The 13,232-nt window shown below is 33.4% G+C and overlaps 2 protein-coding genes across 2 annotated transcripts; both read right to left on the reverse strand.

Moving 5' to 3' along the window:
• Nucleotides 1-2,799: 2,799 nt before the first annotated feature.
• On the reverse strand, nucleotides 2,800-5,029 carry apoea (apolipoprotein Ea). Its single transcript, XM_051136047.1, has 4 exons — nucleotides 4,896-5,029; nucleotides 4,556-4,706; nucleotides 4,181-4,468; nucleotides 2,800-3,322 (listed from the first exon to the last, which is right to left on the reverse strand). Exons 1-4 carry the CDS (start codon nucleotides 4,936-4,938, stop codon nucleotides 2,995-2,997), a joined length of 810 nt encoding a protein of 269 aa, XP_050992004.1. The 5' UTR covers nucleotides 4,939-5,029; the 3' UTR covers nucleotides 2,800-2,994.
• A 3,781-nt stretch (nucleotides 5,030-8,810) lies between these two features.
• On the reverse strand, nucleotides 8,811-9,913 carry apoa4a (apolipoprotein A-IV a). Its single transcript, XM_051137219.1, has 3 exons — nucleotides 9,864-9,913; nucleotides 9,604-9,754; nucleotides 8,811-9,514 (listed from the first exon to the last, which is right to left on the reverse strand). Exons 1-3 carry the CDS (start codon nucleotides 9,901-9,903, stop codon nucleotides 8,947-8,949), a joined length of 759 nt encoding a protein of 252 aa, XP_050993176.1. The 5' UTR covers nucleotides 9,904-9,913; the 3' UTR covers nucleotides 8,811-8,946.
• Nucleotides 9,914-13,232: the final 3,319 nt, after the last annotated feature.

Genomic DNA, 13,232 nt, shown 5'->3' on the forward strand with positions numbered 1-13,232 from the left:
GATATTGAGTGAATGGAGAAATAACATTTATTTTGGTTACGCAGTGTAGAGGTTACATACCTTTTCATGTGTCACATATTGGGCACACCTGAGGGGAAGCATATGTGGCACACTAGCTGATGCTTCACCAAAAGGGTCTTTCAAAAATTCTCTTCTCTCCACTGCTGTCTTTTCATCCACTGCAGTGTCAGATTTGCCGAGACGATTATCAGGAGAAAAGGAATATTTATCAGAGTCTGTTGACATTGCTGAAGAAGTTTCATGGTAATCCGGTAACAAAGCCTTAAATGCACCACTCATACAAGATGATAGTGACGTCATGGGTTCTCCAGCAGCAAAGCTGTTTCCTATCTCGTCATGCCCCTAAAAATAAAGACAAGATATTTGAGTTTAGAAGTGAAGAACTGGATGCAGCCTAATATTGTTGCTATTGATTTGTCACCTACCTTTAGCTGTGTTCCGAGCCAGGTACTGTGAGAGAACTCTTCTGCTCTTTCACCATAATTTTCCTCATAATGTACAGAAACATAATTACTGTAACCTACCTCCTGATGCTTCCCTGCTGTATTATAGGGAACCCTGCTGTTATGGCTTCCATGTTTATTCCATGGTGGTAACTCGCCATCCATGGTACTCAAATGGTTTATTTGAGTTTAAATGTCCTTATGAAATGCCTGTGAGAGGGAAAATGTTTAGATTTAGTTCTAAGATTAGAGATTATATTAGTTTAAAGAGTTCCTTCAAAGCAAATCACTAATAGATGGCTGTTTGCATTCAGACATTAAAGGGATAGTTCACCCAAAAATTAAAATTCTGTCATTAACTACTCACCCTCATGTCATTCCAAACCTGTAAGACCTTAATTAAGATATTTTAGAAAAATGAAATCCAAGAGCTTTCTGGCCCTGGATATACAGCAACACAACTGACACGTTTAAGGCCCAGAAAGGTTTGTGACAGAATTTTCTTTTTTGGGTAAACTATCCCTTTAAATACACTGGGTATTAGCAAAGAAGCCTGTTTTTAAATGCAAACAAGGCAATGCATGATATATAGTGTTAAACTTTTTTTTTTTTTTCAAAGGAACATATTTATGCATATTTTTCCATTATTATTGTGTCTGTTGTGCCTTTTTTTTTACAAGCAACATTATTAACCATATTAAAGATTTTAGCATGGTTTTTTTTTTATATTTAAAAAAAAAAAGAAAAGAAAAAGAAAACGCTACATATGTTTTGTAATCTCCATATCTGCACCTTCTCTCTCTTGTATGGCAACTTTCTCAAGTCTGAAACTGCCCAAACATATCTGACATACTTTTGTGGCATATAGTAAGGAAGTAATTGTAAACCAAATCTTTGTAACATCTTTGTGTCCATCCATTATTTTTCATTTATAATCAGTTTTACAAGTTTAAATTCAATTCAGTGTTGAATTTTTATTTTTTATTTTTAACAGTCTGCAAGCTAACAAAAATGAATTCGTTATTAATTAGGAAAATACAATTATGATTCTTGTAAATATATATTTGTTAATACCAACTTGTATACACTCATAGTTACTTGTTTTGGTTTTCCGTTACCCTACCTATATTTATATACAAGATTAACAAACGAGACAAACTCAGACTACATAGGTGTCATGACAAACACATCTCCCTTATTTTGATAGGGACAGAAATTATCATTATAACAGTGATTTTTTTTTTTTTTCCCCTAAATTTTAAAAGTAAAGGATGAATGTTAATGAACGTCACTAAATTACTTGCAAAACTAGGTAGGCGGAGGTTTCACTCCGAGTTTCTTGTACAGTCGACCATAAAAGATTAATCAAAAGCGTTTACTACTAGTGCACAAATAGTCAAAGGTTTCGATTGACTGAGTTTGTTTTTTGGTCACGCCTGAACCTTAGCTGTGTGCTAATTCGCAAACTAAACGATTTAAATGGAATCCCTATTAAAGCCCCAGTCGTTATCTGCTGGATAAACACTATAAAGCAGTTTTCGTAGGCCAGGAAAAAAAAACAACAAAAATTCTCGTCAAGCCACTGTGAGAAAACACGGTGGGCTCGATTACTCACCGATGTGGTCGGCGCGCTTAATCCCTGGCTCGCCCGCGGTCATTTATTAATGGTTGTTAGGAGTATGTACATTTATCATAGAGCGTTGCTGCTGTATGAATATCCGTGTCGTGTAATTATTTCCGTACTTAATACATCTGCTTGTGCTCCTCGTGGTGGTCTGTTGTGGGGTCCTGGTGTATCCAAACACAACATCCGTAATAGACCGGAAGACCGAGAGGTATGTGTAGTGTGGGACACTTCTCGGGATGTTAGTGTGTTGTACTGGGAGTGCATAAAAGTTAAACGTTGTATTTTAGAACTGAAAGCACCCACAAAAATATCGTAATGCATTATATGGGTCAATGACAAATAATGATGTTTGATAAAATAAGAAGAATTGTTTTCCAATTTAGTTCAGAAACGTTCTAAATTGTTAAACCGTTCGAATTTTTTAAATTTAAATGTTTTCATGCTTCTTTGAAAAACGCTATTTTTTAATACAAAGCAGGTGATTTTTAACCATAATAACTTTTTCCTTTTATTTTTATATCCAGACAGTACAGACATTTAGATGACCTTTACATTTTTAACTTTAAGACCCACAAAAATATGAAAATGACTAATAACTCAGAACATGTTAATTATGTAATTTCTTCTGTATTTTTGATAAGAGTTTTAGACAAAAATAAGTCATTGACCCGTATATATGTTATACACAGACAGTTCACTTTACCAAGATACTTTGAATACTGATTATTTTTATTGAGCTTTATATTACACAGATTACATCTGTAGTTACATCCATGTATTACTGATAGCATATTTCAGTCATTGTTTTCACATTTCCAATACCTTCATTTCTGCAAGCAAAGTTAAGTGAAAAAGTCACTCCGCTAATTTTTCCATTCATAATTTCATTCTAATACACTGGTATTACAAGCCCTCCATGACTGTCTCCACTTGCTTCTGGACCTGAGACACATAGGGTTGAAACCAATTTTTGATCTCCTCTGCCTTTTCCTGAATTGTGCTACGCATATTCTCTGTGCTCTTCGCAACTTTCTCTTTGAGGTCCTGCATTTGTGATTCCAGTTTCTCCTTTATTCCTTCTCCCTGGCTTCTCAGCAGATCTGCCAGAGTTTTCAGCTTCTCTTCAGCACGCTGTTGCATTGAGGTGAAGTAAGGCTCAAGACGATCCTTCATACCTTCCATTTTCTCAGAAGTACGAGAGCGAACCTCCTCAAAGTATGTTGCCATTTTCCTTTAGATCAGAGACAAGACAATAAGAGAAATTGCTCAAAATGAAGAATTTCATATTAGTATTTAACTTTTAACTGTTATGTATTATATTTTTATTTAATCTAAAAATGGTAACAGTGCATATCTATGTAATTCATTAAAGTTTTGTTAATATACTAAACTGTTTTACTTTTTAAACTATCAGTATTATCATATCCTGTTATATGTAGTTTCTCTTCTACAGTAACAGAAATATCAAAATCAAAATGTGAAACTTTTTATTTAATTACATCCTAGCTGTCAGTGTCAATAAGGCATGTCAAACAATGATGTCCATAAATATTAAACAGTGATAAAGAACAGTAGGTTATTAAGTTTGCTATGTACATTACCATTCAAAAGTACAGGGCTGGTAATATTTTGTAATGTTTTTGAAGTCTCTTATACTCCTCAAGGCTGCCTTTATTTGATCAAAAATACAGTAAAACAGTAATATTATAAAATATCATTACAATGTAAAATAACTGGTTTCTAATACATTTTAAAATAGAATTTATTCCTGTAATTTTCAGCAACTATTATTTATATTTTCAGTGTTTTAAATGTTGGAAACAGTTTTGCTGTTTAATATTGTTGTGGAAACCCTGACAATTTTTTTCAGGATTCTTTGATAAACAGAAGGTTCAAAAGAACAGCATTTATTTGAAATAAATCTCTTTTTTGACATTGTAAATGTCTTTACTGTCACTTATGATCAGTGTAATGCATGTTTTTTTTATTATTATTATCTGGTCCAAACTTTTGAACGGTAGTGTACATTTTTTTTATAAAGGTGGAGCAAAGATATGGTCACGTAATTGAGATTAATGGCATCACTCACTTGTTGATCTCTTGGACATCCTTGTTAAAACGTTTCTTTAGTTTCTTGGCATAGGTGTTGACCCTGTTCTTGACCTCATCAGCGTTCTGTTCCATAATGGTCCGGAGCTCCTCGGTATATTCATTCACACGATCCTTAGCATCCTCCATGTGTGTACGGAGCTTATTGGCCAGCAGCTGCACATCTTCATTGAATTTCTTGGCGGTCTCCTGCGCATAGGGGGCCAGTTTGGAGTTCAGGTCATCTTTGTACATTTGCAGCTCCATCATAGTGTCACTGATCAGTGTGCTGCAAAGAAATGAATTTCAATGTCATAAATCAGATTCAAGTTCTCAAATATTTGCTTTCCCACAATGTTTTGTAGCATTTACTTACTCTAATTCTCTGCCCAGCTGGGTGGCCTTGATCTTGTCCCTCATCTCCTCAGCCTTAGAGGTCAGCTCGGACACATGGGTCCAGAACTTATCCACTGCCTCTTCCCAGCGGCTTTTTGGCTCATCCTGAAACAGGAAGTTCCCCTGGCAGCCTGCAAAGTCAGAACGGAGAACAAATATTTTTTAGCGCGTTGAATATTTGTTAATGTAGTCCGTCGTTGTAGACACATCATCTGTACCGTCATGGTCTCAATGAAAACCATCACATTATCCATTTAAATGATGTGTTGAAGTAATCCAAGTTCTAAGCATATGTTGTTGCGTCGCTGATGATCTCTTACCTGAAATAATAGCGAGAGCAAGGATTACTGACACAAACTTCATGGTTGTTTTTGGACAGTACACCAGACAGATTTTCCAATGTGTTCTGTAATGGGAGTTTGGAAGCAGCTGGTATTTATATGACTTGGATCATGTTGATAGCCATAATGTGACTATGAACAGGTGAATTGGCAGCCTGTGTCCAAAGTTCTTTTCTTCAGATATTTGTTTATCGCAGTCTTCCGTTCCACGTTGGATGACTAAGGTTCCAAAAGGACAAGATGTGCTATATTTTAAAAATTGGTTTGTTAAAAATTAATATGGCTCATTGGTTTAGGTGTTCTAGCAAGAGGTAAAACACAAGTGAAAGCACAAGAACAGTTTCACAATATCATATTAGAACATATTTTTATTAAACGTAATAAGAAACAATCATCAAAAAGAGATGGACCAAGTCATAAAAAGTGAGACATTCATGTCAATGTCAAAAAAGACATTTGTTGCATAATAATTAATATTTCATTATTATGCAACAAGACATTTGCTACTAACAAAGCATCTAGTCTTGCATGATTCAAGGATCAAAGCTTATCATTTATCTCTCTTCTAGTTAAGATTTTATCACTGTACTTTACATTCACCCCATTTAGAAGGAACATTGTAATGCTTAAAATTGAGCTATAACTTTAAACTCAGTAAACAGATTACTTGCGTCCATGTATTGTTGGCTTCTAGATGATTTTATTTTCTACAGTACGTCTGTTTTACAGTTACCAGTCAATTATGGGAAAATGTCATTGTGTTCCAAACTAAAACAGGATAAGATATCATGTCAGCAAACTGCTATCATCTCACATAAGACAGAATCAGTTGGTTATCTTGAGCATTTCTTGCATGACGACTTTGTGCAAGAGGACAATGATAAACTAATTTGGCTCATGTACCACACATAATAAATAGATTAAATAAAAGGTGGTTTTGTAAAAAAGATATATTTGTTTAACAGGCCTCAATATATATATAATATTGTGGGCTGACACACTTTTATCCAGGCTTTTTATCTTAAATGAACAAAAAAGTAGGTTCAAAGGCCACGTGAACTTAAATTTAAAGTGTGAATTAAAATGGCTTGGTGGCAGGGTGTAGCCAAAATAAACAGGATTTGAACCCTTCTCTGACTAACAAAGATAAAACAATTCACTTTTTTTGCATAGGGACAACTTGAGTGCTTATTCAAGTATCATTCCTAGTTTGCTACCTTTGTGGCTCTAAAGGCTGGAATACATGCAGATATTTTGGTAACACTTCACAATATGTGTGCACAAATATGCATTAATCTAAGGTTGCATTCATGCTTAATTAATGCACAGATAATCACGAGTTAATGTATAATTCATGAAGAACTCAACCATTTATTAATGATTACTACATCAGCAACTAATGAACATTCTATATGATTCATAGATTAAGTAATCAATAAATTGTTATTAGTTAAACGTGTCATAATGTATTAATTCCCTAAGAACTTATTTTATGAACTAATGATGTAAATTCATATGTTAAGTACCACAGTGGTCAAAGCTATGTACTTAAACTTCCAGTTGTCTGCTTTAAATACTCATTAGCTAATGTTTGCAAATGTATCATTATGTTGTGATTTACTTGTTGAGGCACAGAACTATTACCTAATTGTTAAGTAATATGTCATTGTGGTTATGGATATAGAATTAGTTAGTCATGTGCCTCAATGAGTTGGAGCCATGATTTTCATGGGTCGAAGCCATGCATTTCAACTTCCAGTTGTCTGCTTTAATTAATCATTAGCAAATAATTTGCAAAGATATCATTATGTTATGACTTTACTTGTTGAGACACACTAACTACCACAATAACATATTACTTAACAATTAGTTAATAGTTCTGTGCCTCAATAAGTAAAGTCATAACATAATGATATCTTTGCAAATCATTAGCTAATGATTAATTAAAGCAGACAACTGGATAATAAAATGCGTGGCTTCAACCCATTGTGGTAATTAACACATGAATTTACACTATTCATAAAATAAGTTCTTAGGGAATTAATACATATGTAATAACACATATAATTATAATACATTTAACTAATAACAATTTATTGATTACTTACTCTATGAATCATATAGAATGTTTATTTGTTGCTGATGAAGTAATTATTAATAAATGGTTTAATTCTTCATGAGTTAAATATTAACTCATGATTATCTGTGCATTAGTTAAGCGTGAGTTAATGCATATTTGTGCACCCGTATTGTAAAGTGTTACCGATATTTGCAGTCTGGACAAGTAGATGCTATAGTTGAGGTCAAATGTTTACACACACCTTGCTGAACCTGCAAAATGTTAATTGTTTTAACAAAATAAGAGGGACCATACAAAATGCATGTTATTTTTTTTATTTAGTACTGATCTGAATAAGATATTTTACATAAAAGACGTTTACACATAGTCCACAAAAGAAAAAAAGTTTACATACGCATGATTCTTAATACTGTGTTGTTACCTGAATGATCCAGTTGTGTGTGTTTTTTTGTTTAGTGATATTTGTTCATGAGTCCCTTGTTTGTCTTGAACATTTAAACTGCCTGCTGTTCTTAAAAAAAAAATCCTTCAGGTCCCACAAATTCTTTGGTTTTTCAGCATTTTTGTGCATTTGAACCCTGTCCAACAATGACTGTATGATTTTGAGATCCATCTTTTTATTCTGAGGACAACTGAGGGACTCATATGCAACTATTACAGAAGGTTCAAACACTCACTGATGCTTCAGAATGAAAAACAATGCATTAAAGGAACACTCCACATTTTTCCAACTTTTTGAATCCATTCAGCTGATCTCTGGTTCTGGCGGTAGCACTTTTAGCATAGCTTAGCATAGATCATTTAACCAGATTAGACCGTTAGCATTAGACCATTAGTACACAGTGTAACTACAGAAGAGTCCAGTTTCAAATAGGAAAAATATCGAAACTCTTTGGTCATTTTTGAGCGAGATGCTAATGGTCTAATCTGATTCAATGATCTATGCTAAGCTATGCTAAAAGTGCTGCCGCCAGACACAGACATCGGCTGAATGGATTCGAAAACGGTAGGGGAGTTGGAAAATGAGCCTATTTCCAAAAAAAAGTGGAGTGTTTCTTTAAGAGCCGGGGGGTGAAAACTTTTTGAATTTGAAGATCAGGGTAAATTTAACTTATTTTATTTTCTGGGAAACATGTAAGTATCTTCTGTAGCTTCTGAAGGGCCGTACTAAATGAACAAAAATATGATACTTAGGCAAAATAAGAAAAATGTACTAATTTTCATTCTGTTCAAAAGTTTTCACCCCGGCTCTTAATACATTGTTTTTCATTCTGGAGCATCAGTGAGTGTTTGAATCTTCTGTAATAGTTGGATATGAGTCACTCAGTTGTCCTCAGTATGAAAAGATGGATCTCAAAATCATAAGGCCATTGTTGGGAAGGGTTCAAATACACAAAAATGCTGAAAAACCAAAGAATTTGTTGGACCTGAAGGACTTTTCTGAAGAACAGCAGTTTAAATGTTCAGGACAAACAAGGGACTTATGAACAACTATTACAAAAAAAAAACCACAGCTGTGGATCATTCAGGTAACAACACAGTATTAAGAATCAAGCATATGTTAACTTTTTACGGGGTTATTTATATGAATTGAACTATTATTTTCTCTTGTGGACTATATGTAAATTATCATATATGTGAAATATTATATTCAGGTCAGTACTAAATAAAAAACAACATGCATTTTGTTAACATTTTGCAGGTTTTTAAAGATATATGTAAACTTTTGACCTCGGCTGTATATTAGTATATTATTATATTAGGCTGTATATTGCCTTATAACAACAGCATTATAATCAAAAATGACACAAAAATTGTAGACATCAAACATAGTATTTTATTTAGCAATTTTCAGAAAAACACACATGAGCAACAAAGAAATATATTAGGTGAAACCCCCAGTGGTAACAGAAGTGTCCTTTTGAATTTCCAAAAAGTCTCTACAGTCTGTTAAGACTGTTTGTTTTTGGCAAAGGACTCCCAAAGAGCTGTTAACTGGGCCTTCAGGTCCTGGGCGTATGGATCCAGTTTGCTCAGCTCCTCTGAATAGGGAGCCAGATTCTTCTGAAGCTCTTGACTTCTCTGGGCCAGCTGACTTTGAAAGGTTTGGGCTAATGGAGACATGCTCATCTGAAACTCTAAAAAGTGCTGGTTCAGTTTCTGCTTCAGCTCCTCAGTTTGAGGACCCATCTCCATCAAACTTCTCTCCAGTTTGGCCTTCAGCTCCTCAGCCCCCTGAACCAAAGTAGATCTCAGGGCCTCAGAGTTCAGGGCCTCTGCGTACGGGGCCACGTCCTTCTTCAGCCACTCAAGCTGCTCCTCAATCTCACCTCTGATCTCCTCAACATAAGGCTTGAGCTGGGACTGCACAGATGTCATTTCCTGTTCCAGGCGCAGTTTCAACTGATCCGCCTCTTGGGACAGTTTGGCCAGCAGGTCTTGAGTCAGAGGAGTTATTTGACTTTGAATGACCAGGGTGTATTTGTTGATGGCATCTGCACTTTGAGAGATCCTGTCACTGAGGAGAAACAGAGATGGATGTTTGTGTTTTATGATTTGTTTTATAGCCAGTTTATCAGGTCATCGTCTAAGTTATTATATGCTTACTTGATTTCTTGACCCAGTTCTGAGTTTCGGATCATCTGAAGTGTGTCCTCAGCTGTGAGGGTTGCCTGAGACACGTAATTCCAGAATGTATTTTTCACCAGCTCCATACTGGTTGTTGGCTGGTTCTGCCACATTATATTGGCATGACAACCTAGTGGATTCATAATTAAAAAGTATTAATGCATTTAAAATATAACAAGCAAATCTCCAATTTGCATAAAACACCATTTTTAAGTGAGTGAAATTCAGTGAATACTTACCAGAGAAAACTGCAATAACAAACACTGCAAGGACCTTCATGATGATGTTCGGTTCTACAAGAAAAAAATTGTTTTGTGAGACAAGACCTCTATAAATGTTCTTGACTAGTTTGCACTGTGAGAAGAACATACGTATGCATTCATTTGTGGTTTTGTCCAGTTCCTTACCTTACTCTTGTGCTCTTCTGTTTAGAGAATGTATCAGCACTGTATATAAATGGTTGCTGAGCTCTGATAAAGGCAGTAAAGTCCAGAAGTTAGTGCCCTGCTGTCAGTTGTACATGCCATGTCACACATTCCACATCATGAAGTCAACTGAACTGAACTGAACTCAGATCTGTGGCTCACAATTATTTATTTAGAGTCAGATGTTAGTACTGTATAACAGTACTACAGTAAGTCTGAAATGAATGTCCTGTAAAACTTCAAAACATAAAACTGTAATCTAGATGCATTACACTATACAGGGAAAGGGAATACTATCAAATTTTAAACAAGTCCTGGATATACAGTTTTGGATCTTTTTAAAGTATTGTTTTGAATTAAAAAAAAAAAAAAACAAACATTTTTTCACTGTTAGCAAATTTCCTGACAGTTCATTACAATTTACAGAATAAGTGTGTTTTTTTTAATACAATGCCAGCTCCAGTGGCTATTTTCATGATGAAAACATTTCATTGTAAATTAGATTAGTTCGTAATAAACCAATTTTTTTTTTTTTTAATATACTTTTACTAAAAGCTAAAAATTATATTTGGTTTCACTTTGTTAACTGAAAATGTTAACTGAATTTAAAAAAGGTTTCTCACAGGGTTAAACACTATGGAAGCCTCCACGGTTGAGAAAAAATATGATTCTGTAAGTCATAATAATGAGAAACTTTCTCGTAATTATGACTTAGTATATCATTATATTGAGAAACTTTCTCAAAATAATGAGTTAAAAAGTTATATTAAGAAAAAATAAATCTCGTAATAATGAAAAACTTTCTTGTAATGACTTAGTATCTCATAATAATGACTTAACATCTCATAATAATGAGAAACTTTATTGTAATAATGCAAACATTTCTTATAATAATGACTTAGTGTCTCGTAATGAGAAACTTTCCTGTAATAATGACTTAGTATCTCGTTATGGCTTGACATCTTATAATAATAAGAAACTATCGTATAATAAGAAACTTTCTGATAATAATGACTTAGTATCTCATTATATTGAGAAACTTTCTCATAATAATGAGTTAAAAAGTAATAATATTAAGAAAAAATAAAACTTGTAATAATGAAAACCTTCTCGTAATGACTTAGTATCTTGTAATAATGAGAAACTTTCTCAATTATGAATTAGTATCTCATAATAATGAGAAACCTTTTCATAATTATGAATTAGTATCTCATTATATTGATAAACTTTCTCGTAATAAGTTAAAAAGTAATAATATTAAGAAAAAATAAATCTCGTAATAATGAAAAACATTCTTGTAATAATGACCTAGTATTTCATAATAATGAGAAACTTTATCATAATAATGACTTAGTATCTTGTTATAATGACTTAACATCTTATAAGAAACCTTTTCGTAATAACGAGAAATTTTTCATAATTATGAATTAGTATCTCATATTGAGAAAATGTTCTTGTAATAATGACTTAAAAAGTAATAATATTAAGAAAAAAAAACATGCCTTAAAAAGTCAAAATTGAAGGATGTAAGACATTTTTTTTTCTCTTAACTTGATTTTTTTTTTTTTCACGTTGTGGTTCAGTGCTTCTGTAGATATGTCAGAAAATTAAGGAAAATAATTTTGCTATTAGGAAACTTTAATGCAAAAATAAAATAAAATTAAAAAAAAAAACTATATGGTGTAAAAAAAAAAATCCCCAAACATACAACCAGATAAAATATACATAGTTCACATTTATTAGTCCATACATTTGGGATCTAAACCATAATTCTATCTACTTTATAAAGTGACCCAGGACCACAAAACCAGCCATAAGGGTCAATTTTTTGAAACTGAGATTTACATCACTGATAGCTGAGCTTTCCATTGATGTGCAGTATTATTAGGATATGACAATATTTGGCTGAGAAAATCGCCGTTAAATTTATCCAAGTGAAGTTCTTAGCAATGCATATTACTAATCAAAAATTAACTTATGGTAGGAAATTTACAAAATATCTTCATGGAACATAATTTTTACTTCATATCCTAATGATTTTTGGCATAAAACAAGAATCGATAATTTTGACCCATACAATGTATTTTTTGCTATTGCTACAAATATACCTGTGATACTTATAACTGGTTTTGTTGTCCAGGGTCACATACAGTGTTTTATGCATGAATTCAGGTAATATTCTCACTAGCGACATTTATTAGCTACGTTTGAGTGTTTACAGCTTTAAACTTTTTTTTTTTTTTTGTTATAGATTAGGATGGTTGGCTTATAGAATAGGTTATAATTTGAAAGCAATTAAGGAAAATCACAGCATAAAGTTACTATGGGATCTACAATATTTTGACTGACTGTTTGTGAAGGTTGTTTTTGTGACCAAGTTATTGAACTGCATGTGAAATGTTGACGGGTCTGGGCTTGCGCTTTCAAGTGCATTTCTACAGAATATGACATTTCTGCAAGCTCTGCTCTATTAGAGCAAAAGACTAAACAGCGTGCCACAATCTTGATTTAACTTTAAACTGATGTGTTTATAGGTTTGAGAGAAAGAAGTCGTCAGCGGTGTGTCAGTGAGGTAAAAGGTTACTTTAAGCCATCTTGTCTAGGCATTCATCCAATTACACAAACCCATCATTAAAAGTGTTTTCATCTGCGCTTATCAATCAGGTCGAGGAGAATACAAACAACTGACCCCTGAGCTTCAAATTGATCCAGTTGTATTCCAGTGAACACAGGTTATGACGACTGCATTCCAATACAGAAAATATGCTGTGCATTCAAGCAGGTCACGTTATTTTAAAAATAATGAAATAAAATTAATGTAAAATGACCATGTTATGCATACTACATTGTAATATTAGCCTATTACATTTTAATATTTTTAAATAAAATTATGGTTTCGTAAAAAAAAAGTATGTTTCAAAGTACAGTCTCAATTAAATAACATTTCAAATGAACAAAAAATATAAACTAACAATATTCTCTCACAATCATTCATTTTTAGAGGTACAAGGGCAGAGGTACATTTGTCTTTGCATGTTGGTCGGCACGTATGAACATAAGGTTGTTGTAATGATGACTGATGAGTCAGGTATAAAAGAGAATCCTTCTGGACGTTGCCCTCTTCATCACAACACTTATCTGCATTTAAAGAGCCTGATATCTGCTTAACATACAATCGCTAAG

This window comes from Labeo rohita, chromosome 19 (genome assembly GCF_022985175.1).
Source record: "Labeo rohita strain BAU-BD-2019 chromosome 19, IGBB_LRoh.1.0, whole genome shotgun sequence".
NCBI lineage: Eukaryota > Metazoa > Chordata > Actinopteri > Cypriniformes > Cyprinidae > Labeo > Labeo rohita.

What these genes read in the sequence shown, in the direction of transcription:
- apoa4a (XM_051137219.1), bottom strand. Translation starts at nt 9,903, where the DNA reads ATGAAGGTCCTTGCAGTGTTTGTTATTGCAGTTTTCTCTG. An exon ending in TGTTATTGCAGTTTTCTCTG is followed by an intron (nt 9,755 to 9,863) that starts GTAAGTATTCAC and finishes TGAATCCACTAG; the next exon opens with GTTGTCATGCCAATATAATG. An exon ending in GAACTGGGTCAAGAAATCAA is followed by an intron (nt 9,515 to 9,603) that starts GTAAGCATATAA and finishes GTTTCTCCTCAG; the next exon opens with TGACAGGATCTCTCAAAGTG.
- apoea (XM_051136047.1), bottom strand. Translation starts at nt 4,938, where the DNA reads ATGAAGTTTGTGTCAGTAATCCTTGCTCTCGCTATTATTTCAG. An exon ending in TGCTCTCGCTATTATTTCAG is followed by an intron (nt 4,707 to 4,895) that starts GTAAGAGATCAT and finishes CTGACTTTGCAG; the next exon opens with GCTGCCAGGGGAACTTCCTG. An exon ending in GATGTCCAAGAGATCAACAA is followed by an intron (nt 3,323 to 4,180) that starts GTGAGTGATGCC and finishes TCTGATCTAAAG; the next exon opens with GAAAATGGCAACATACTTTG.